Source organism: Ranitomeya imitator, chromosome 10 (genome assembly GCF_032444005.1).
Source record: "Ranitomeya imitator isolate aRanImi1 chromosome 10, aRanImi1.pri, whole genome shotgun sequence".
In the NCBI taxonomy this organism is placed as follows: Eukaryota; Metazoa; Chordata; class Amphibia; order Anura; family Dendrobatidae; genus Ranitomeya; species Ranitomeya imitator.
This window is the reverse complement of record NC_091291.1, coordinates 1,883,835-1,910,433: the sequence shown is the minus strand read 5'-3', so window position 1 is coordinate 1,910,433 and position 26,599 is coordinate 1,883,835. Positions and strand designations below refer to the sequence as shown.

The 26,599-nt window shown below is 49.3% G+C and overlaps 1 protein-coding gene across 4 annotated transcripts in view; it reads right to left on the bottom strand.

The window, feature by feature from the left end:
• The window catches only part of LOC138651875 (tyrosine-protein kinase STYK1-like), a 63,560-nt gene that overhangs the window by 2,577 nt on the left and 34,384 nt on the right, over positions 1–26,599 (bottom strand). Inside the window, exons 2-9 of one of the 4 annotated variants that reach the window (XM_069742452.1) lie at positions 15,424–15,486; positions 15,017–15,157; positions 12,688–12,894; positions 11,794–11,975; positions 11,425–11,508; positions 9,170–9,387; positions 5,862–5,902; positions 4,867–4,977 (exon numbers count right to left, since the gene is read on the bottom strand). In XM_069742452.1, the coding sequence (XP_069598553.1) occupies positions 4,877–4,977; positions 5,862–5,902; positions 9,170–9,387; positions 11,425–11,508; positions 11,794–11,975; positions 12,688–12,894; positions 15,017–15,157; positions 15,424–15,451 (1,002 nt within the window). In that variant the 5' untranslated portion in view covers positions 15,452–15,486 and the 3' untranslated portion in view covers positions 4,867–4,876. Of the gene's footprint in view, positions 1–4,866; positions 4,978–5,861; positions 5,903–9,169; positions 9,388–11,424; positions 11,509–11,793; positions 11,976–12,687; positions 12,895–15,016; positions 15,158–15,353; positions 15,489–26,599 lie in introns of those variants that run through there. The other 3 variants (XM_069742450.1, XM_069742448.1, XM_069742451.1) reach the window with 3 other exon arrangements.

Below are 26,599 nucleotides of genomic sequence, written 5' to 3'. Positions count from 1 at the left end.
GTCAGTTCACATCCCCACATTTTCCTGGACTCGGACTGGACCCTTGCCACTTGGACATAAGCTTACTTTTGGCGATGGGTACTAAGACTAAAACCCGATCTCCTGCTTTAAAGAAGCGGACCATGGCCTATCTATTTTATGCGCGGCTCTGCGCTACCTGAGCATCCACCACATGCTCTTTTACTATAGGCCTGACCGCTGCGATCGGGTCCTGCAGGTTCCTGCTCCCACGTCTCTTTGGCTAAGACCAGCAGACCCCCTCGGATACCTGCCATACAGTGGCTCAAAAGGTGAAAATCCTGTGGAAGGCTGCGGTACCTCGTGGATGGCGAACATTAAATAACAGGTCCCAATCCCTCCCATCCTTGGAGATCACTTTTTTCAGCATGGATTTAAGGGTTTTGTTAAAACGTTCAACTAATCCGTTGGTCTGAGGGTGGTCCACCAACGCGCACAACTGATTTATCTGAAGCAGCTTACACTGTGCCTTCGTCAAGCAAACAATTCCCGGGGGAGAAATGTAGCCGAGGTGTGGCGAAGCGGAATGGCCTCCGGGTACCGGGTGGCATAATCTACTACCACTAATATATGTTGGTGCCCCCTGGCGGATTTTGCTATTGGCCCCACCAGATCTATAGCAATCCGCTCAAAAGGTACTTCTACAGTGGGCAGAGGTACCAATGGACTCCAGAAGTTTGCAGTGGGTGAGGCTAGCTGGCACTCAGGACACGTCTCACAAAACTTCTGTATCTTGGGGTAGATCCCGGGCCAAAAGAACCATTGTAAATTAAGTTATTCTGTCTTTTTAACCCCTAAGTGCCCACCCAACATGTGTATGTGAGCCATCTAGAGCACCGCCCGACGGTAGGATTGGGGCACTACCAGCTGTTCCACTACTTTGCCCCGGATTTTGTCAACTCTAAGTAAATCCTCATTGACCGCCATGTGCGGAAAAATCTATAAAGTACTGTAAATGCTGGATGACCGCCATGCGTGGAAAAATGGCGGCCGCACCAGGTTGCTGAGCCTTTCCCGTGCTCGGGTCAGAGTGGAATCCTGGAGCTGAGCTGTCCCAAAAGTTGCCCGGGGCACTTCCAGTTCTGGAGCTGACGTGGTCTCCTCGACCCCTCCTTCCAACACCTCTAGGGATAACCTGTCAGGTTCACACTCTTTCTAAGGCAGGAATCCCTTACTCGGGATCTTCGGGCTCCCTGCCCCGGAAAGACCTTTAACCTGGGTGGGTTAATTTTATTGTCACACAGGAACCTGAACAGCGGCAAGTCTCTTGCCAAGACAGCCCTGTAAGGAAAGGTCTTCACTAGTGATGAGCGAATATACTCGTTACTCGAGATTTCTCGAGCACGCTCGGGTGACCTCCGAGTATTTTTTAGTGCTCGGAGATTTAGTTTTCATCGCCGCAGCTGAATGATTTACATCTCTTATCCAGCTTGATTACATGTGGGGATTCCCTAGCAACCAGGCAACCCCCACATGTACTTATGCTGGCTATCAGATGTAAATCATCCAGCTGCGGCGATGAAAACAATCTCCGAGCACTAAAAAATATTCGCTCATCACTAGTCTTCACCACTCTCACCACGTTTAACCTCCCTGCATGGCGTAAACAATGTAACCTTCTCTGTCGGATACTCATGGCGTTTGCCATGGATGCATATGACACCAACTTTTTTCCCAGTGGGTTCTAACACAGAGATCAATTACCCATTCACAAATGTGACTCCTCCCGAGTCCAGGAGAGCCGTGGTCTGGTGTCCGTTGATGCACACCTGACACAGATGCCATCAAAAGCTGAGCCACCACTTCAGACCACTGGTTGGCTGGCACATTCTCTCGTCCGGCAGTCCTTTCAACAATGGTGAGGAGGCTTTTAATTCATTCTCTGGAATCATTTTCCTCGGCGATGCTGTGACTTTGTCTCAGGCCTCGGAACAGACCTGGGTCAGTGCTCGGGGCGCCACTTGCAAGACAGCCATCTGCTGTATTAACAGGTAATTTGTCTGCTGCTGCTGAGTGAGGACCAATTGTTTCAACATTTCTTCCATCTTGTGATAGGCCTAATAACCAACATGCAGATCGCGTTGGGGTATGCTTTAGTTCACACTACTCAACCATATGTAGTACAGTTTTGTTCACACATCTTTATTCCAAAAACTCACAAAACAAGGTAAGAAGTATCCTCCGGTTCGCAGTCAAGTCATCCAAACAGTCCATGTCCAAACCAGTTGCTGTGGGCGACTGCACCACCGTATAACTCTTGGGTGCGTCAGCAGCTTTGTTGTCCCGGGCTCTGTGTTAGGCCGGGGTCACACTAGCGAGTTTTACGGACGTATGAGAGGCGCAAAAACTACGCATTGCACACGGACCAATGGTTCTCTATGGGGCAGCTCCTATCTGCTGTATATTTCTCTGCCGTATTTTACGGGCGTAGAAAATTGCAGCATGCTGCGTTTGTCAGCGTATTGCGCAAAAAATCCGCCAATGAAAGTCAATGGGGGCGAGAAAATTACGGATTACACACGGACCAACAGTGTGACATGCAAGAAATACACAGCGGTGTTCTATAGAAAAGCCGGCAATTCAGTGCGGTGTACAGTAAAATCACACTGACAGCTTAGAATAGAATAGGTAGAATAAATGTCTACACGTAGTATAGAGATATATATATATCTACTATATAATTGTCTAAGGGTCACTTCCGACTTTCTGTCTGTCACGAACATTCATGGATCGCGGACTCTGTCTGTCATGGAATCCAAGTCGCTGATTGGTCGTGGCAAAACGCCCACGACCATTGCCACGACCAATCAGCGATGGGCGCAGTCCGGCGGCAATATGGCCGCTCCTTCCTCCCTGCAGTTAGTGCCTGCTCCGTACTCCCCTCCAGTCAGCCCTCACACAGGGTTAATGGCAGCACTAATGGACCGCGTTATGCCGCGGATAACTCACTCCGTTACCGCCGCTATTAACCCTGTGTGACCAAATTTTTACTATTGATGCTGCCTATGCAGCATCAATAGTAAAAAAGATCTAATGTTAAAATCATCATATACTCACCTTCCGGCGCCTTTCCCGCTCCTCGCGACACTTCAGTGACCGCTCCATGCAAGCGACGCTCCTCTCCCAATCATGGGTACAGGAGACCACAGAGGCGACGCTCCCCTCTCCCGATCATGGGTACAGGAGACCACAGAGGCGACGCTCCCCTCCTCTCCCGATCATGGGTACAGGAGACCACAGAGGCGACGCTCCCCTCCTCTCCCGATCATGGGTACAGGAGACCACAGAGGCGACGCTCCCCTCTCCCGATCATGAGTACAGGAGACCACAGAGGCGACGCTCCCCTCCTCTCCCGATCATGGGTACAGGAGACCACAGAGGAGACGCTCCCCTCTCCCGATCACGGGTACAGGAGACCACAGAGGCGACGCTCCCCTCCTCTCCCGATCATGGGTACAGGAGATCACAGAGGCGACGCTCCCCTCCTCTCCCGATCATGGGTACAGGAGATCACAGAGGCGACGCTCCCCTCTCCCGATCATGGGTACAGGAGACCACAGAGGCGATGCTCCCCTCCTCTCCCGATCATGGGTACAGGAGACCACAGAGGCGACGCTCCCCTCCTCTCCCGATCATGGGTACAGGAGACCACAGAGGCGACGCTCCCCTCTCCCGATCATGGGTACAGGAGACCACAGAGGCGACGCTCCTCTCCTCTCCCGATCATGGGTACAGGAGACCACAGAGGAGACGCTCCCCTCTCCCGATCATGGGTACAGGAGACCACAGAGGCGACGCTCCCCTCCTCTCCCGATCATGGGTACAGGAGACCACAGAGGAGACGCTCCCCTTTCCCGATCATGGGTACAGGAGATCACAGAGGCGACGCTCCCCTCCTCTCCCGATCATGGGTACAGGAGACCACAGAGGCGACGCTCCCCTCCTCTCCCGATCATGGGTACAGGAGACCACAGAGGCGACCCTCCCCTCTCCCGATCATGGGTACAGGAGACCACAGAGGCGATGCTCCCCTCCTCTCCCGATCATGGGTACAGGAGATCACAGAGGCGACGCTCCCCTCCTCTCCCGATCATGGGTACAGGAGACCACAGAGGCAACGCTCCCCTCCTCTCCCGATGATGGGTACAGGAGACCACAGAGGCGACGCTCCCCTCCTCTCCCGATCATGGGTACAGGAGACCACAGAGGCGACGCTCCCCTCCTCTCCCGATCATGGTTACAGGAGCCCACAGAGGCAACGCTCCCCTCTCCTGATCATTGGGTACAAGAGACCACAGAGGCGACGCTCCCCTCCTCTCCCGATCATTGCTACAGAAAGAGACCACAACTGACTTTTGCCTCCCTGTCATTGTTACAAAAGAAGACCAGTGAGGCGAAGGTACTCTCCTCTCACAATCATGGCTACTGGAGACCACAGAGGCAACGCTCGCTTTCTCTCCTGATCATGGGTACAGGAGACCACAGAGGCGACACTCCTCTCCTCTCCCGACCATGGATACAGGGGATCACAGTGCAGATGCTCCCTTCCTCTCCAGATCATTGTAACAGGAGACCACAGGGAAGACGTTCTCCTCCTCTTCCGATCATGGGTACAGGGGACCACAAAGGCGACGCTTTCCTCCTCTACTGATTATCGTACCAGGAGACCACTGAGGCGATGCTCATGATCATTATAATAGGAAGAGACCACAGAGTCGGCACATCCCTCTGCTCCCGCTCATTGTATGCAAAAAGGTTGCCAGTTCTCATAATTTCTCCTGGAAAATTCTATAACTAACCACCCCCCCCCCCCCCATGCTAGGACATTCATGGCCCAGGGCCCCGCACCTGTCCGCACTTACAGCTGGGGTCCACACAGCGTTGGACGCTCCATTCTGAAATTCTTCTTTAGTTTTGAGGGCAGCTGGGAAGGTTCCAGGTCTGGGTACGGTGGCGACCCTGTGGAAAACAAAGGAGGGTGATTGAAGATCATATGATTAGAAACAATGCTGGGCTCAGCAGGGTGAGCTGGTCACTTGGTGGAGTGATGGGTATGATAGGGCTATAGGTCCTACACTGGCTCCGGCCCCTAGGAGCAGTATGACCCTACTGTCCATCGGTCTTATTCAAGTGTTGAGGCTGTGTGTGAATGATCGCTCTGCCGAGTACAGAAAGATTCTGCTCCTGGGGCTCCAGTACTCGGGAATCTTTCTAAAAGGGGCAGCACAGAATGTGACCATAATACAGACAAACCCTGCGGTGAGACACTTGGAGGCTCCTGCGCTGTGGGTGGATGACGCTCTTAAACTATAGCTATCCAAGTATTGTCAAACTACAACCCCAACATGCCCAGGGCTACTAAAGAAAGGACTTGGAACAGGCTCCCCATAAAGCAAGAACACAGGACTCCGCTCGGCTGGGTGGGCGCCCAGGTCCGGCCGGGCACTGTTGGGTGGTGTTGAGGGGCCGTCAGGCAGACTCGGGGTGATGTCTGGGGCTGTCCAAGTCCAGCCACGTGTGACCCTTTGTATCCAATAATCAATACTGATAAGTGAGGACCTTACCCCGTAGTACGGACGTGTCAGGCTCCATTTTATGGCCACTCCTGCTGATTCTGCCGTGTTACAGCATTTCAGAGCTTGTATCAGGGCAGATATCAGTCATAAAACATTGCTTACCAGCACTGGAGATATGATGTAGTAATGTTCATGGGGCAGGAAGGTTTCTAGGGTTCACATCACCACGCCAGCCTAAAAAGACTGATAACAGGCAGCAACAGCCTGTGCTCATCTACACTGTACAAGGAGGCACTTGGGGGGTCACATCCTTCTCTGAGCACTCACCCATCGTCACCAGCTCATACAGCAAAATGCCAAATGACCACCTGGGAAGGAAAATGAGACTGTGACATCACTGCTGAACGCCAATCATCGATCACCCACCCCCGGCCATAGCCCATCAGCTATACGCTGGAGGCCCCACCCACTATCTGGGGTCACTCACCCGCCCTCCAGACTCTGCCCATTATCGGAGAACACTCACGTATCCCCCTACTATCTGGTGTCACTCACGTGTCCCCCAAACTCCGCCCACTATCTGGTGTCACATGTCCCCCCAAACTCCGCCCACTATCTGGTGTCACTCACATGTCCCCCCAAACTCCGCCCACTATCTGGTGTCACATGTCCCCCCAAACTCCGCCCACTATCTGGTGTCACTCATGTATCCCCCAAACTCCGCCCAGTATCTGGTGTCACTCACATGTCCCCCCTCAACTCCGCCCACTATCTGGTGTCACTCACGTGTCCCCCAAACTCCGCCCACTATCTGGTGTCACTCACGTGTCCCCCCAAACTCCGCCCACTATCTGGTGTCACTCACGTCCCCCAAACTCCGCCCACTATCTGGTGTCACTCACGTGTCCCCCAAACTCCGCCCACTATCTGGGGTCACTCACGTGTCCCCCCAAACTCCGCCCACTATCTGGTGTCACATGTCCCCCCAAACTCCACCCACTATCTGGTGTCACATGTCCCCCCAAACTCCGCCCACTATCTGGTGTCACTCACATGTCCCCCCAAACTCCGCCCACTATCTGGTGTCACATGTCCCCCCAAACTCCGCCCACTATCTGGTGTCACTCACATGTCCCCCCAAACTCCACCCACTATCTGATGTCACTCACATGTCCCCCCCAAACTCCGCCCACTATCTGGTGTCACATGTCCCCCCAAACTCCGCCCACTATCTGGTGTCACTCACATGTCCCCCCAAACTCCACCCACTATCTGATGTCACTCACATGTCCCCCCCAAACTCCGCCCACTATCTGGTGTCACATGTCCCCCCAAACTCCGCCCACTATCTGGTGTCACTCACATGTCCCCCCAAACTCCGCCCACTATCTGGAGTCACTCACACATCTTCTCAGACTCCGACCACTATCTGGGGTCACTCACACATCTCCAGACTCCGACCACTATCTGGGGTCACTCACACATCTCCTCAGACTCCGACCACTATCTGGGGTCACTCACACATCTCCTCAGACTCCGACCACTATCTGGAGTCACTCACACATCTCCACAGACTCCGACCACTATCTGGGGTCACTCACACATCTCCACAGACTCCGATCACTATCTGGAGTCACTCACACATCTTCTCAGACTCCGACCACTATCTGGGGTCACTCACACATCTCCAGACTCCGACCACTATCTGGGGTCACTCACACATCTCCTCAGACTCCGACCACTATCTGGGGTCACTCACACATCTCCTCAGACTCCGACCACTATCTGGGGTCACTCACACATCTCCACAGACTCCGATCACTATCTGGAGTCACTCACACATCTCCTCAGACTCCGCCCACTATCTGGAGTCACTCACACATCCCTCCAGACTCCGACCACTATATGGGGTCACTCACACATCTCCACAGACTACGCCCACTATCTGGAGTCACACACACATCTCCACAGACTCCGCCCACTATCTGGGGTCACTCACACATCTCCACAGACTCCGCCCACTATCTGGAGTCACTCACACATCTCTACAAACTCCGCCCACTATCTGGAGTCACACACACATCTCCACAGACTCCGATCACTATCTGGGGTCACTCACACATCTCCTCAGACTCCGACCACTATCTGGAGTCACACACACATCTCCTCAGACTCCGACCACTATCTGGTGTCACTCACACATCTCCACAGACTCCGATCACTATCTGGTGTCACTCACACATCTCCACAGACTCCGATCACTATCTGGTGTCACTCACACATCTCCACAGACTCCGATCACTATCTGGTGTCACTCACACATCTCCACAGACTCCGATCACTATCTGGTGTCACTCACACATCTCCACAGACTCCGATCACTATCTGGTGTCACTCACACATCTCCACAGACTCCGATCACTATCTGGTGTCACTCACACATCTCCACAGACTCCGACCACTATCTGGAGTCACTCACACATCTCCACAGACTCCGACCACTATCTGGGGTCACTCACACATCTCCACAGACTCCGATCACTATCTGGTGTCACTCACACATCTCTACAAACTCCGCCCACTATCTGGAGTCACTCACACATCTCCACAGACTCCGCCCACTATCTGGAGTCACACACACATCTCCACAGACTCCGCCCACTATCTGGGGTCACTCACACATCTCCACAGACTCCGACCACTATCTGGGGTCACTCACACATCTCCACAGACTCCGACCACTATCTGGAGTCACACACACATCTCTACAAACTCCGCCCACTATCTGGAGTCACTCACACATCTCCACAGACTCCGACCACTATCTGGGGTCACTCACACATCTCCACAGACTCCGACCACTATCTGGAGTCACACACACATCTCTACAAACTCCGCCCACTATCTGGAGTCACTCACACATCTCCACAGACTCCGACCACTATCTGGGGTCACTCACACATCTCCACAGACTCCGACCACTATCTGGAGTCACACACACATCTCTACAGACTCCGCCCACTATCTGGAGTCACTCACACATCTCCACAGACTCCGACCACTATCTGGGGTCACTCACACATCTCCACAGACTCCGACCACTATCTGGAGTCACACACACATCTCCTCAGACTCCGACCACTATCTGGGGTCACTCACACATCTCCACAGACTCCGACCACTATCTGGAGTCACTCACACATCTCCACAGACTCCGACCACTATCTGGGGTCACTCACACATCTCCAGACTCCGACCACTATCTGGGGTCACTCACACATCTCCACAGACTCCGACCACTATCTGGAGTCACTCACACATCTCCTCAGACTCCGACCACTATCTGGGGTCACTCACACATCTCCACAGACTCCGACCACTATCTGGAGTCACACACACATCTCCTCAGACTCCGACCACTATCTGGGGTCACTCACACATCTCCACAGACTCCGACCACTATCTGGAGTCACTCACACATCTCCACAGACTCCGACCACTATCTGGGGTCACTCACACATCTCCAGACTCCGACCACTATCTGGGGTCACTCACACATCTCCTCAGACTCCGACCACTATCTGGAGTCACTCACACATCTCCACAAACTCGGACCACTATCGAGGGTCACTTACACGTCGCTCTTTTCTGTAATATCCGCACCCTTCAGCCGTTCCGGTGACTGCCACTTCAGAGGCACCTGGGCAGCTCTCCGCACAGGGACGGACCCACTCCTGTACTGTATGGCAGCCAGACCCAGACCGCAGAGCTGGACGCTGAGATCTTCATGGAGAAGGAGGTTACACGCAGCCACATAGCCATGGACCAGATCGTGGGTCCCCGACAGATATTCCTGGGGGGACAGAGGGATGCACATGTAGGCAATTTCTGTAATATATGTCACACATCCCCCCAAAACCACCGACCATCAATACATAGCAACAGTGAAACAAGGGAAGACAGACAACGGGGAGGCGCACACACCTGTCAACAAATTGCTTGGCTCCTCCTCCACACACCTGTCCTTTTTCTCCTCCTCCAGAAAGCTTTAACCTTTTTCTCATCCTCCTCCAGACCCCTCTAACCTTTTGCTCATCCTCCTCCAGACCCCTCTAACCTTTTGCTCATCCTCCTCCAGACCCCTCTAACCTTTTGCTCATCCTCCTCCAGACCCCTCCTCCTCCTCCAGACCCCTCTAACCTTTTGCTCATCCTCCTCCAGACCCCTCTAACCTTTTGCTCATCCTGCTCCAGACCCCTCTCCTCCTCCAGACCCCTCTAACCTTTTGCTCATCCTCCTCCAGACCCCTCTAACCTTTTGCTCATCCTGCTCCAGACCCCTCGCCTCCTCCAGACCCCTCTAACCTTTTGCTCATCCTCCTCCAGACCCCTCTAACCTTTTGCTCATCCTCCTCCAGACCCCTCTAACCTTTTGCTCACCCTACTCCAGACCCCTCTCCTCCTCCAGACCCCTCTAACCTTTTGCTCATCCTCCTCTAGAGCCCTCTAAGCTTTTGCTCATCCTACTGCAGACCCCTCTCCTCCTCCAGACCCCTCTAACCTTTGCTCATCCTCCTCCAGCCCCCTCTAACCCTTTGCTCATCCTACTGCAGACCCCTCTCCTCCTCCAGACCCCTCTAACCTTTGCTCATCCTCCTCCAGCCCCCTCTAACCCTTTGCTCATCCTACTGCAGACCCCTCTCCTCCTCCAGACCCCTCTAACCTTTGCTCATCCTGCTCCAGCCCCCTCTAACCTTTTCCTCATCCTCCTCCAGACCCCTCTAACCCTTTGCTCATCCTACTGCAGACCCCTCTCCTCCTCCAGACCCCTCTAACCTTTGCTCATCCTCCTCCAGCCCCCTCTAACCTTTTGCTCATCCTACTGCAGACCCCTCTAACCTTTTGCTCATCCTCCTCCAGACCCCTCTAACCCTTTGCTCATCCTACTGCAGACCCCTCTCCTCCTCCTGACCCCTCTAACCCTTTGCTTATCCTACTGCAGACCCCTCTCCTCCTCCAGACCCCTCTAACCTTTTGCTCATACTCCTCCAGACCCCTCTAACCTTTGCTCATCCTCCTCCAGACCCCTCTAACCTTTTGCTCATCCTCCTCCAGACCCCTCTAACCTTTGCTCATCCTCCTCCAGACCCCTCTAACCTTTTGCTCATCCTCCTCCAGACCCCTCTAACCTTTGCTCATCCTCCTCCAGACCCCTCTAACCTTTTGCTCACCCTACTCCAGACCCCTCTCCTCCTCCAGACCCTTCTAACCTTTTGCTCATCCTCCTCTAGAGCCCTCTAAGCTTTTGCTCATCCTACTGCAGACCCCTCTCCTCCTCCAGACCCCTCTAATCTTTGCTCATCCTCCTCCAGCCCCCTCTAACCCTTTGCTCATCCTACTGCAGACCCCTCTCCTCCTCCAGACCCCTCTAACCTTTGCTCATCCTTCTCCAGCCCCCTCTAACCCTTTGCTCATCCTACTGCAGACCCCTCTCCTCCTCCAGACCCCTCTAACCTTTGCTCATCCTGCTCCAGCCCCCTCTAACCTTTTCCTCATCCTCCTCCAGACCCCTCTAACCCTTTGCTCATCCTACTGCAGACCCCTCTCCTCCTCCTGACCCCTCTAACCCTTTGCTTATCCTACTGCAGACCCCTCTCCTCCTCCAGACCCCTCTAACCTTTTGCTCATACTCCTCCAGACCCCTCTAACCTTTGCTCATCCTCCTCCAGACCCCTCTAACCTTTTGCTCATCCTCCTCCAGACCCCTCTAACCTTTTGCTCATCCTCCTCCAGACCCCTCTGTCCACCATCTTCCATATACTCCTCTGTTCTCTTCCCCTTAATCCTGTCCACTTCTGTGTCCTGCGATCGTCCTCCATTCAGTCACTTACCAAACCGCTAGCCACTTGTAAAGCCATTGAGTAGACGTCCTTCTCGGTGATTCGGGGGGCAGCCCCCTCGGAGGCCTGTGCACCCTAAACATGAGAGAGAGGACAGCTGGTATATGTAGTCCTTCTATAAAGGGCCTCTGTCATGGCGGGAGACATTTCCATACTCCTCCCACCTGCTTGTTTTACATCTATCGCCACCCTACTACAGAGCTGTCAATCAAAGAAGAGGGGGCGGAGATTGTGGGAAAACAAGCAGCTGGGAGGTGTATGGGGAGGTCTGGCCGCCATGTTGCACCGGGCGCCGGTGGTTGGACCCCTGTTATCAGCCATTACTGGGGCAGGCCACTCCATGGGGGGCACTGATATTACCTCCTGTGAGCTCCTGAGGAAGGCGAGCAGGTTTCCGTGGCTCATGGCCTTCATGATGATGCTCGGGGGTCTCCTCTCGATCTGACACCACAGCATTGTTACCAGACTGTTGTGATTACAGACCTGGACATAAAACTTCATCAGGTCGATGAAATCCTGCACCTCTCCGGGGCTGCAATGCTCTGCAGAGGACATGAGCAGGGGCAGGTCATTCTGTGCTCCTCTCCCTACTGAAACCAACCAGCGGCGGACACCGCGTTGATGTACACCATTTGCTCTCAGTATACCGGAGTGGACCTGCTTCATATGAGAATCTTCTCTTATCATATATTAAAAACTTCTCTTATATTAGATCATTAATCGTTCCTCCGGGGTTGCATATGTGCATATATATATATTTCTGCTTCGGCCATTATATTCTACTCCAGGTTATTTGTCGGACACCATTCCTTATATCTAATATGGGCATCATTATAGCACCCTGTATGGGTCTCATTATTTCTTACTAGTGACCTTCTACAGCCCATTCCGGACGAACATATATAAACACATACCGTTTATCCGGATACTTTCCGATAGCATTGAGGTTTAACAAACCACTACATCATAGGACCTTTCTACCTGTAACAGTCTTCCATATTTTCCATTACGCTAGCAGTCGGTCTACTGAAGAAGGTTTAAATGTAAAACCGAAACGTTTATGCTGGACTGCTGTTACAAGTAATAAAAGATTTTCTGTTCAATTTTTCACTACCCACTTAGTTGAGTGCCAAGTTATTTACTTATTATATATACTGGTGTGGGAAACCTCTCTTGAGCACCGACACAGTAGTGCCACGATATACTTCACTATTGCCTCTCCCTACTGAGACCCCCCAGAGTCGCCCCTCTTACCGGACAGCTCCTTTAGGACAACCTGCAGATTGGCTTCGCCCGGGCGACACAGGTCCACCCGACTAATTGGACCAAAGTGGCCATCACACACCGGCACCCTGTGCTCCAGCGTCCACCCCGCAGGCAGCTGTCTTTTCTCCAGGACCGCATCATCCAGGGAATTTTCAAAGACCCCCGCAGCGTTCACTGCCCAGTCCCCATAGAGAGCTAGAACAGGAGACAGAGTAATAGTACGGTGCGTCTACTGTACACATATATATATATATATTACACTGTATAGAGAAGAGAGCAGACACTGTATACACACAGCAATGTGCAGACGTCGTACTACACTGGTCATGGAGGGTCTCGGGCCAAACATCTCGGAGAACTCCCCCAGATCTACTGTGTATGAGGCTTGTGCAGATCCTTCATGTGATCCCAGACACACGGGATGATGGGAGATCAGGGCTCCGGGACGGATCATCACCCCCAGGACTTCTCTCTATTAATGACATTGGCTGGATGTTGGGGTTCGTTGTCCGGCAGCAGAATAAATGTGAGGCCTCCTGATGATATTACATGATGGTGAGTATCTCCTGGGTTTCTCAGCATTGAGGACACCATTAATCCTGAGCAAATCCACAACTTGTGCGGGACCCCCATCGTGCGTCACTGCTCCTGCAGACCCTCATTATTGTGCCGCTCTTCAGGAATAATCTGCTTCTGCCGCAGCCTAATATTCCACATTTTACCCCTCGGTCTGGAGACCGGCTGACATTGTTCTGCCTCCCGGTTCCTATGTTTTCCTGCAGAGCGGCGTTTCTTCTCCTTGTTTCCATGTCTAGGGCTTCTTAGCCACATTTCTATGAAGACGACTTCTGGCCGGACATCTCGGCACAGTAGATGGCTGCTGCCAGTTCTGAGCTGGTGGCACTGCTGGACATCCAGTAACATGATGTGTCTCAGCTGTTGCCCGGCTTCCCTGCGTCTATGCTCCTCAAGTGTCGCCCGTTTCCTGGTGCGGCTTCTTCTTGAACAGCCCAGTAGCAGTGAAGTCTTTCCTGGAGAGACCTGACTTGGTGGCACTGCTGGACATCCTCCAATACTGAAGGGCTGTAATATGTGTCCCAGCTGTTGCCCGGCTTCCCTGGATGCCCCTGTGTCTATGCTCCTCAAGTGTCGCCCGTTTCTTGGTGCGGCTTCTTCGTGAACAGCCCAGTAGCAGTGATGTCTTTCCTGAGAGACCTGACTTGGTGGCACTGCTGGACATCCTTCGATACTGAAGGGCTGTAATATGTGTCCCAGCTGTTGCCCGGCTTCCCTGGATGCCCCTGTGTCTATGCTCCTCAGTGTCACCCGTTTCCTGGTGCGGCTTCTTCTTGAACAGCCCAGTAGCAGTGTAGTCTTTCCTGGAGAGACCTGACTTGGTGGCACTGCTGGACATCCTCCGATACTGAAGGGCTGTAATATGTGTCCCAGCTGTTGCCCGGCTTCCCTGGATGCCCCTGCGTCTATGCTCCTCAGTGTCACCCGTTTCCTGGTGCGGCTTCTTCGTGAACAGCCCAGTAGCAGTGATGTCTTTCCTGAGAGACCTGACTTGGTGGCACTGCTGGACATCCTTCGATACTGAAGGGCTGTAATATGTGTCTCAGCTGTTGCCCGGCTTCCCTGGATGCCCCTGCGTCTATGCTCCTCAGTGTCACCCGTTTCTTGGTGCGGCTTCTTCGTGAACAGCCCAGTAGCAGTGTAGTCTTTCCTGAGAGACCTGACTTGGTGGCACTGCTGGACATCCTTCGATACTGAAGGGCAGTAATATGTGTCTCAGCTGTTGCCCGTCTTCCCTGCATGCCCCTGCGTCTATGCTCCTCAGTGTCACCCGTTTCTTGGTGCGGCTTCTTCGTGAACAGCCCGGTAGCAGTGAAGTCTTTCCTGGAGAGACCTGACTTGGTGGCACTGCTGGACATCCTTCGATACTGAAGGGCTGTAATATGTGTCTCAGCTGTTGCCCGGCTTCCCTGGATGCCCCTGCTGCTCCTCAGTGTCACCCGTTTCCTGGTGCAGCTTCTTCTTGAACAGCCCAGTAGCAGTGATGTCTCTCCTGCAGAGACCTCGCTGATGCAGTATAACTACCTGGTGTCTTGTTGCAGTGCTCAGGCTTTCCCGGGTGTATGGCCTGTGACATGATCTGTCCTCCACAACCTCACCTTTGTAGCAGAGTTTGTCTGTTCTTCTCTCAGATTTAGAGTGAATCTGTCAGCAGGTTTTTGCAATGTAATCTGACAGCAGTATGATGTAACACACACACATTTTATATACACACACACACACACACACGTTTACTTTCTACCTTTCATTTTCCCTTCGGATTCCTGTCTTTTTTCTCTCTTTCTGCGGATTGACCTCCATAAGATAATGGCGACTATGATGAGGGTGGAGCCTGAGAAAAGCGCTGGAATGATGATGACGGAATTCTGCCAGCCGTTCTCATCTGATGAAAGGAGCACACAATCTATACAGGTCCCCCATATACAGCCCCACACCCATCACCTGACATCGGGAGGCAGATACCAGTGTACGGAGGAGGCAGATACCAGTGTACGGGGGTGTCAGAGGATACGTCGGAGGGCCTCTGCCTTGCTGTACACCCCAATAACCCGCTTCTTGGCAGGAAGGAGTAGATTTACCATTCAGGAGTACGGGAAAGTTGGCCATATTCTCAACCTTCATCTTTCTGGCAGCACTGCGAGCACTTACTGCGGCGGAAGTCCTCTGATGAGTTCATGGTCAGCAGCGTCTCTCTCGGCCGCTCGTCAGTCCCTGGAAGGAAGGGGGGCACTGATTATTACTGGACATGGTGGATACCATCCAAGAATCCCGATCCTGCCAATACCAAGTCACATGACCTCGAATGAGAGAAGTCATGTGACTATCATACTGAAAAGCTCCACCCCAGAGGAGGAGCTGCATCCCCCCCATAAATACCGTTCTCTCCCGAAAACCTTGTACCCGACTCCCAGACCACCGAAGGTCAAGTAATATGTAGTCACAAGAGTGGGGGTACATAAACCACCAGATGGGAGACCAGAAGAACCCTCCCTAAAACCGGGCAACAGACTGAGTGTAGGGCAGATAAGTACAGTCTATTGTCCAATGTCATCAGCTCAGAAAGTTCTAAAGAAGTGGAACACTCATTTTCTAGCAGCAAAATGCCCTCTGTTCCCACCTCTAGCTCCTCCCCCTCTGTTCCCACCTCTAGCTCCTCCCCCTCTGTTCCCACCTCTAGCTCCTCCCCCTCTGTTTCCACCTCTAGCTCCTCCCCCTCTGTTCCCACCTCTAGCTCCTCCCCCTCTGTTCCCACCTCTAGCTCCTCCCCCTCTGTTCCCACCTCTAGCTCCTCCCCCTCTGTTCCCACCTCTAGCTCCTCCCCCTCTGTTCCCACCTCTAGCTCCTCCCCCTCTGTTCCCACCTCTAGCTCCTCCCCCTCTGTTCCCACCTCTAGCTCCTCCCCCTCTGTTCCCACCTCTAGCTCCTCCCCCTCTGTTCCCACCTCTAGCTCCTCCCCCTCTGTTCCCACCTCTAGCTCCTCCCCCTCTGTTCCCACCTCTAGCTCCTCCCCCTCTGTTCCCACCTCTAGCTCCTCCCCCTCTGTTCCCACCTCTAGCTCCTCCCCCTCTGTTCCCACCTTCAGTTTCTTCCCCTCTGCCAGCTCAAGCTCCTTCCTCTGTGCAGGTCACGTTCACTGCAGCATTTAACCCCTGACATCCTGCAGAACGCTGGTGTGTAAGCGAGGCATTGGCTCACGGTGTAGACACGCAGGGACGTCAGGCTGAAATACACAGAGGCGGACACCAAAGGCTCGGACACCAAAGGCTCGGACACCAAAGGCTCGGACACCAAAGGTTCGAACACTAAAGGCTCGGACACCAAAGGTTCGAACACTAAAGGCTCGGACACCAAAGGCTCGGACACCAAAGGCTCGGACACCAAAGGCTCGGACACCAAAGGCTCGGACGACCTCCAGATTTACCAAGATAAAATGTCTACAATTCAGGAAATTTTCCCTTATCAAGTATAACAATAAACTTTTCATATGAAAACAAACTTATAGAGTACACCCATCTCCAAGATCCTATCCCAATGTGTAGTAGGGGTCATAATAATAATAGTAAATGCCTCCAATTGGAAAGGAGGTATAGTTCTTCTGATTTGTCATTTTTCTTTCGTCATGTACATTGCAGGACCTTAGGTATCCGTGGTTACGACCACTAACAACTATATAACTAGCTGTCATTTTATCAGTGGTCGTAACCATGGATACCTAAGGTCCTGCAATGTACATGACGAAAGAGAAATGGTGAATCAGAAGAACTAGACTACATTTCTAATTGGAGGCATTTACTAACATTACTATTATTACACCTGCTAGATATTGGGATAGGATCTTGGGGATGGGAATACCTCTTTAAAGGGGTTGTGCCGCAAACAAAATAAATTTTAATGAACTAATCTCAGAATAAAATATTGGAATAATACAATATGTTCTGTAAGAGCAGATGGCCCAGTGGCCTAATTTACATATGTAATAACAAAGGATAGAAAAGCCTGAATAATACAGATAATACAGTCTGATGCAAACAGAAGTGCCCCCAAACACAGTATGACCCCCCACTGTGAACTCCGCCACAGCACCCTCCATACGCACAGTATGATGATCTGACTGTACCCCCCTCAATGCCCCCGACAAAGAATGATGACCCCGTCACAGTCCGATTCTCCAGCTCCATTCTCCCCATGGCCCTACATACAGTTGTGGCCAAAAGTATTGACACCCCTGCAATTCTGTCAGATAATACTCAGTTTCTTCCTGAAAATGATTGCAAACACAAATTATTTGTTATTATTTTCATTTAATTTGTCTTATATGAAAAAACACAAAAGAGAATGAAGCAAAAAGCAACACATTGATCATTTCACACAAAACTCCAAAAATGGGCCAGACAAAAGTATTGGCACCCTCGGCCTAATACTTGGTTGCACAACCTTTAGCCAAAATAACTGCGACCGACCGCTTCCCGTAACCATCAATGAGTTTCTTACGATGCTCTGCTGGAATTTTAGACCATTCTTCTTTGGCAAACTGCTCCAGGTCCCTGATATTTGAAGCCTTCTCCAAACTGCCATTTTTAGATCTCCCCACAGGTGTTCTATGGGATTCAGGTCTGGACTCATTGCTGGCCACCTTAGAAGTCTCCAGTGCTTTCTCTCAAACCATTTTCTAGTGCTTTTTGAAGTGTGTTTTGGGTCATTGTCCTGCTGGAAGACCCATGACCTCTGAGGGAGACCCAGCTTTCTCACACTGGGCCCTACATTATGCTGCGATATTTGTTGGTAGTCTTCAGACTTCATAATGCCATGCACACGGTCAAGCAGTCCAGTGCCACAGGCAGCAAAGCAACCCCAAAACATCAGGAAACCTCCACCATGTTTGACTGTAGGGGCCGTGTTCTTTTCTTTGAATGCCTCTTTTTTTCTCCTGTAAACTCTATGTTGATGCCTTTGCCCAAAAAGCTCTACTTTTGTCTCATCTGACCAGAGAACATTCTTCCAAAATGTTTTAGGCTTTTTCAGGTAAGTTTTGGCAAACTCCAGCCTGGCTTTATGTCTCGGGGTAAGAAGTGGGGTCTTCCTGGGTCTCCTACCATACAGTCCCTTTTCATTCAGACGCTGACGGATAGTATGGGTTGACACTGTTGTCCCCTCGGACTGCAGGGCAGCTTGAACTTGTTTGGATGTTAGTCTAGGTTCTTTATCCAACATTCGCACAATCTTGCGTTGAAATCTCTTGTCAATTTTTCTTTTCCGTCCACATCTAGGGAGGTTAGCCACAGCGCCATGGGCTTTACACTTCTTGATGACACTGCGCACGGTAGACACAGGAACATTCAGGTCTTTGGAGATGGACTTGTAGCCTTGAGATTGCTCATGCTTCCTCACAATTTGGTTTCTCAAGTCCTCAGACAGTTCTTTGGTCTTCTTTCTTTTCTCCATGCTCAGTGTGGTCACACAAGGACACAGGACAGAGGTTGAGTCAACTTTAATCCATGTCAACTGGCTGCAAGTGTGATTTAGTTATTGCCAACACCTGTTAGGTGCCACAGGTAAGTTACAGGTGCTGTTAATTACACTAATTAGAGAAGCATCACATGATTTTTCCAACAGTGCCAAGACTTTTGTCCAATATACACAAAAATGATACCCACATAGCATATCACACCATCACAACCTCTCCCCCCTCATAATAAGTGAGCACGCTATGAGGTCTACACAGACCTCTGGCCTGCTCACTTTAGTCCACATTGCTCAATAGTTTATAGTTCCTTGTACAGTGGCAGGGGTTGCAATAATCATGAGCACTTTTTGTCCAAAATTTCCCCGGGTCCTGGCTTTATGGTCATACCAGGCTTTTTGACTGGACTGGGCCATTTGCTGATGTTCATTAGCCAAGGTAGCTAGTTGGGCGAGACAGTCTCTGAACTCTAGAACGTAGGGAATGATAGGCGTTCCGTTATCTACAATATCTCCCTCAAATTGTTCTTTCAGAAGAGTGAGAGGCCCATGGCCCCACATAGTCCTTCTTACAGTATAACTGGCCCCATATAGTGCTCCAAACAGTATAATGGCCTCATATAGGCTCCATACAGTATAATGGCCCCACATAGTCCTTCTTACAGTATAACTGGCCTCATACAGTGCTCCATACATTATACTGGCCCCACATAGTGCTCCATATAGTATAATGGCCCCATATAGTGCTCCATACAGTATAATGGCCCCATATAGTGTTCCATACAGTATAATGGCTCCATATAGTGCTCCATACAGTATAATGGCCCCATATAGTGTTCCATACACTATAATGGCTCCATATAGTGCTCCATACAGTATACTGGCCCCACATAGTGCTCCATATAGTATAATGGCCCCATATAGTGCTCCATACAGTATAATGGCCCCATATAGTGTTCCATACAGTATAATGGCTCCATATAGTGCTCCATACAGTATAATGGCCCCATATAGTGTTCCATACACTATAATGGCTCCATATAGTGCTCCATACAGTATACTGGCCCCACATAGTGCTCCATATAGTATAATGGCCCCATATAGTGCTCCATACAGTATAATGGCCCCATATAGTGTTCCATACAGTATAATGGCTCCATATAGTGCTCCATACAGTATAATGGCCTCACATTGTGCTCCATACAGTATAATGGCCCCACATAGTCCTTCTTACAGTATAACTGGCCCCATATAGTGCTCCAAACAGTATAATGGCTCCATATAGTGCTCCATACAGTGCACCAAACAGTATAATGGCTCCATATAGTGCTCCATACAGTATAATGGCTCCATATAGTGCTCCATACAGTATAATGGCCCCATATAGTGCTCCATACAGTATAATGGCCTCATATAGGCTCCATACAGTATAATGGCCCCACAGTGCTCCATACAGTATAATGGCCCCATATAGTGCTCCATACAGTATAATGGCCTCATATAGTGCTCCAAACAGTATAAAGGCCCCACATAGTGCTCCAAACAGTATAATGGCCTCATATAGTGCTCCATACAGTATAATGGCTTCATATAGTGCTCCATACAGTATAATGGCCCCATATAGTGCTCCATACAGTATAATGGCCCCATATAGTGCTCCATACAGTATAATGGCCCCATATAGTGCTCCAAACAGTATAATGGCCCCATATAGTGCTCCATACAGTATAATGGCCTCATATAGTGCTCCATACAGTATAATGGCTCCATATAGTGCTCCATACAGTATAATGGCCCCATATAGTGTTCCAAACACTATAATGGCTCCATATAGTGCTCCATACAGTATACTGGCCCCACATAGTGCTCCATATAGTATAATGGCCCCATATAGTGCTCCATACAGTATAATGGCCCCATATAGTGTTCCATACAGTATAATGGCTCCATATAGTGCTCCATACAGTATAATGGCCTCACATTGTGCTCCATACAGTATAATGGCCCCACATAGTCCTTCTTACAGTATAACTGGCCCCATATAGTGCTCCAAACAGTATAATGGCTCCATATAGTGCTCCATACAGTGCACCAAACAGTATAATGGCTCCATATAGTGCTCCATACAGTATAATGGCTCCATATAGTGCTCCATACAGTATAATGGCCCCATATAGTGCTCCAAACAGTATAATGGCTCCATATAGTGCTCCATACAGTATAATGGCCCCATATAGTGCTCCATACAGTATAATGGCCTCATATAGTGCTCCAAACAGTATAGTGGCCCCATATAGTGCTCCAAACAGTATAAAGGCCCACATAGTGCTCCAAACAGTATAATGGCCTCATATAGGCTCCATACAGTATAATGGCCCCACAGTGCTCCATACAGTATAATGGCCCCATATAGTGCTCCATACAGTATAATGGCCTCATATAGTGCTCCAAACAGTATAAAGGCCCCACATAGTGCTCCAAACAGTATAATGGCCTCATATAGTGCTCCATACAGTATAATGGCTTCATATAGTGCTCCATACAGTATAATGGCCCCATATAGTAATCCATACAGTATAATGGCCCCATATAGTGCTCCATACAGTATAATGGCCCCATATAGTGCTCCAAACAGTATAATGGCCCCATATAGTGCTCCATACAGTATAATGGCCTCATATAGTGCTCCATACAGTATAATGGCTCCATATAGTGCTCCATACAGTATAATGGCCCCACAGTGCTCCATACAGTATAATGGCCCCATATAATGCTCCATACAGTATATTGGCCCCATATAGTGCTCCAAACAGTATAATGGCCTCATATAGTGCTCCATACAGTATAATGGCCCCATATGATAATGTGTGTAAAGCGCTGAGGAATATGTTAGCGCTATATAAAAATAAAGATTATTATTATTATTATTATTATTATTATATAGTGCTCCAAACAGTATAATGGCCTCATATAGTGCTCCATACAGTATAATGGCTCCATATAGTGCTCCATACAGTATACTGGCCCCACATAGTGCTCCACACAGTATAATGGCCCCATATAGTGCTCCAAACAGTATAATGGCCTCATATAGTGCTCCAAACAGTATATTGGCCCCATATAGTGCTCCAAACAGTATAATGGCCCCACATAGTGCTCCAAACAGTATAATGGCCTCATATAGTGCTCCATACAGTATAATGGCCCCATATAGTGCTCCAAACAGTATAATGGCCTCATATAGTGCTCCATACAGTATAATGGCCTCATATAGTGCTCCATACAGTATAATGGCCCCATATAGTATAATGGCCCCATATAGTGCTCCATACAGTATAATGGCCCCATATAGTGCTCCAAACAGTATAATGGCCCCATATAGTGCTCCAAACAGTATAATGGCCTCATATAGTGCTCCATACAGTATAATGGCCTCATATAGGCTCCATACAGTATAATGGCCCCACAGTTATCCATACAGTATAATGGCTCCATATAGTGCTCCATACAGTATAATGGCCCCACATAGTGCTCCATACAGTATAATGGCCCCATATAGTGCTCCATACAGTATAATGGCTCCATATAGTGCTCCATACAGTATAATGGCTCCATATAGTGCTCCATACAGTATAATGGCCCCATATAGTGCTCCAAACAGTATAATGGCCCCATATAGTGCTCCAAACAGTATAATGGCCTCATATAGTGCTCCATACAGTATAATGGCCCCATATAGTGCTCCATACAGTATAATGGCCCCATATAGTGCTCCATACAGTATAATGGCTCCATATAGTGCTCCATACAGTATAATGGCTCCATATAGTGCTCCATACAGTATAATGGCCTCACATAGTGCTCCATACAGTATAGTGGCCCCACATTGTGCTCCATACAGTATACTGGCCCCATATAGTGCTCCATACAGTATAATGGCCCCATATAGTGCTCCATACAGTATAATGGCCTCACAGTGCTCCATACAGTATAATGGCTCCATATAGTGCTCCATACAGTGCTCCATACAGTATAATGGCTCCATATAGTGCTCCATACAGTATAATGGCATTACATCATGCTCCATACAGTATAATGGCCTCACATAGTGCTCTATACAGTATAATGGCCCCACAGTGCTCCATACAGTATAATGGCTCCATATAGTGCTCCATACAGTATATTGGCCTCACATAGTGTTCCATACAGTATACTGGCCCCACATAGTGCTCCATACAGTATAATGGCCCCACAGTGCTCCATACAGTAAAATGGCTCCATATAGTGCTCCATACAGTATATTGGCCTCACATAGTGCTCCATACAGTATACTGGCCCCACATAGTGCTCCATACAGTAGAATGGCCCCACATAGTGCTCCATACAGTATAATGGCCCCACATAGTGCTCCAAACAGTATAATGGCCTCATATAGTGCTCCATACAGTATAATGGCCCCACATAGTTCTCCATACAGTATAATGGCCCCATATAATGCTCCATACAGTATAATGGCCCCATATAGTGCTCCATACAGTATAATGGCCCCATATAGTGCTCCAAACAGTATAATGGCCCCATATAGTGCTCCAAACAGTATAATGGCCTCATATAGTGCTCCATACAGTATAATGGCTCCATATAGTGCTCCATACAGTATAATGGCCCCACAGTGCTCCATACAGTATAATGGCCCCATATAGTGCTCCATACAGTATATTGGCCCCATATAGTGCTCCAAACAGTATAATGGCCTCATATAGTGCTCCATACAGTATAATGGCCCCATATAGTGCTCCAAACAGTATAATGGCCTCATATAGTGCTCCATACAGTATAATGGCTCCATATAGTGCTCCATACAGTATACTGGCCCCACATAGTGCTCCATACAGTATAATGGCCCCATATAGTGCTCCAAACAGTATAATGGCCTCATATAGTGCTCCAAACAGTATATTGGCCCCATATAGTGCTCCAAACAGTATAATGGCCCCACATAGTGCTCCAAACAGTATAATGGCCCCACATAGTGCTCCAAACAGTATAATGGCCCCACATAGTGCTCCAAACAGTATAATGGCCTCATATAGTGCTCCATACAGTATAATGGCCCCATATAGTGCTCCATACAGTATAATGGCCCCATATAGTGCTCCATACAGTATAATGGCCCCATATAGTGCTCCATACAGTATAATGGCCCCATATAGTGCTCCAAACAGTATAATGGCCCCATATAGTGCTCCAAACAGTATAATGGCCTCATATAGTGCTCCATACAGTATAATGGCCTCATATAGGCTCCATACAGTATAATGGCCCCACAGTTATCCATACAGTATAATGGCTCCATATAGTGCTCCATACAGTATAATGGCCCCACATAGTGCTCCATACAGTATAATGGCCCCATATAGTGCTCCATACAGTATAATGGCTCCATATAGTGCTCCATACAGTATAATGGCTCCATATAGTGCTCCATACAGTATAATGGCCCCATATAGTGCTCCAAACAGTATAATGGCCCCATATAGTGCTCCAAACAGTATAATGGCCTCATATAGTGCTCCATACAGTATAATGGCCTCATATAGGCTCCATACAGTATAATGGCCCCACAGTTATCCATACAGTATAATGGCTCCATATAGTGCTCCATACAGTATAATGGCCCCACAGTGCTCCATACAGTATAATGGCTCCATATAGTGCTCCATACAGTATAATGGCTCCATATAGTGCTCCATACAGTATAATGGCTCCATATAGTGCTCCATACAGTATAATGGCTCCATATAGTGCTCCATACAGTATAATGGCCTCACATAGTGCTCCATACAGTATAGTGGCCCCACATTGTGCTCCATACAGTATAATGGCCCCACATTGTGCTCCATACAGTATAATGGCCCCATATAGTGCTCCATACAGTATAATGGCCCCATATGGTGCTCCATACAGTATAATGGCCCCATATAGTGCTCCATACAGTATAATGGCTCCATATAGTGCTCCATACAGTATAATGGCCTCACATAGTGCTCCATACAGTATAATGGCTCCATATAGTGCTCCATACAGTATAATGGCTCCATATAGTGCTCCATACAGTATAATGGCATTACATCATGCTCCATACAGTATAATGGCCTCACATAGTGCTCTATACAGTATAATGGCTCCATATAGTGCTCCATACAGTATATTGGCCTCACATAGTGCTCCATACAGTATACTGGCCCCACATAGTGCTCCATACAGTATAATGGCCCCACAGTGCTCCATACAGTATAATGGCTCCATATAGTGCTCCATACAGTATATTGGCCTCACATAGTGCTCCATACAGTATACTGGCCCCACATAGTGCTCCATACAGTAGAATGGCCCCACATTGTGCTCCATACAGTATAATGGCCCCACATTGTGCTCCATACAGTATAATGGCCCCATATAGTGCTCCATACAGTATAATGACATTACATGATGCTCCATACAGTATAATGGCACCACATAGTGCTCCATACAGTATAATGGCCTCACATAGTGCTCCATGCAGTATAATGGCGTAATATAGTGCTCCATACAGGATAATGGCCTCACATAGTGCTCCATACAGTATACTGGCCCCACAGTGCTCCATACAGTATAATGGCCCCACATAGTTCTCCATACAGTAGAATGGCTCCACATAGTGCTCCATACAGTAGAATGGCCCCACATAGTGCTCCATACAGTAGAATGGCCCCACATAGTGCTCCATACAGTATACTGGCCCCACATAGTGCTCCATACAGTATAATGGCCCCACATAGTTCTCCATACAGTATAATAGAATTACATTGTGCTCCATACAGGATAATGGCCTCACATAGTGCTCCATACAGTATAATGGCCCCATATAGTGCTCCATACAGTATAATGGCCCCATATAGTGCTCCAAACAGTATAATGGCCCCATATAGTGCTCCAAACAGTATAATGGCCTCATATAGTGCTCCAAACAGTATAATGGCCCCATATAGTGCTCCATACAGTATAATGGCCCCATATAGTGCTCCAAACAGTATAATGGCCTCATATAGTGCTCCAAACAGTATATTGGCCCCATATAGTGCTCCAAACAGTATAATGGCCCCATATAGTGCTCCATACAGTATAATGGCCTCATATAGTGCTCCATACAGTATAATGGCCCCATATAGTGCTCCATACAGTATAATGGCCCCATATAGTGCTCCATACAGTATAATGGCCCCATATAGTGCTCCAAACAGTATAATGGCCCCATATAGTGCTCCATACAGTATAATGGCCTCATATAGGCTCCATACAGTATAATGGCCCCACAGTTATCCATACAGTATAATGGCTCCATATAGTGCTCCATACAGTATAATGGCCCCACATAGTGCTCCATACAGTATAATGGCCCCATATAGTGCTCCATACAGTATAATGGCTCCATATAGTGCTCCATACAGTATAATGGCTCCATATAGTGCTCCATACAGTATAATGGCTCCATATAGTGCTCCATACAGTATAATGGCCTCACATAGTGCTCCATACAGTATAGTGGCCCCACATTGTGCTCCATACAGTATAATGGCCCCATATAGTGCTCCATACAGTATAATGGCCCCATATAGTGCTCCATACAGTATAATGGCCCCATATAGTGCTCCATACAGTATAATGGCCCCATATAGTGCTCCATACAGTATAATGGCTCCATATAGTGCTCCATACAGTATAATGGCCTCACATAGTGCTCCATACAGTATAATGGCTCCATATAGTGCTCCATACAGTGCTCCATACAGTATAATGGCTCCATATAGTGCTCCATACAGTA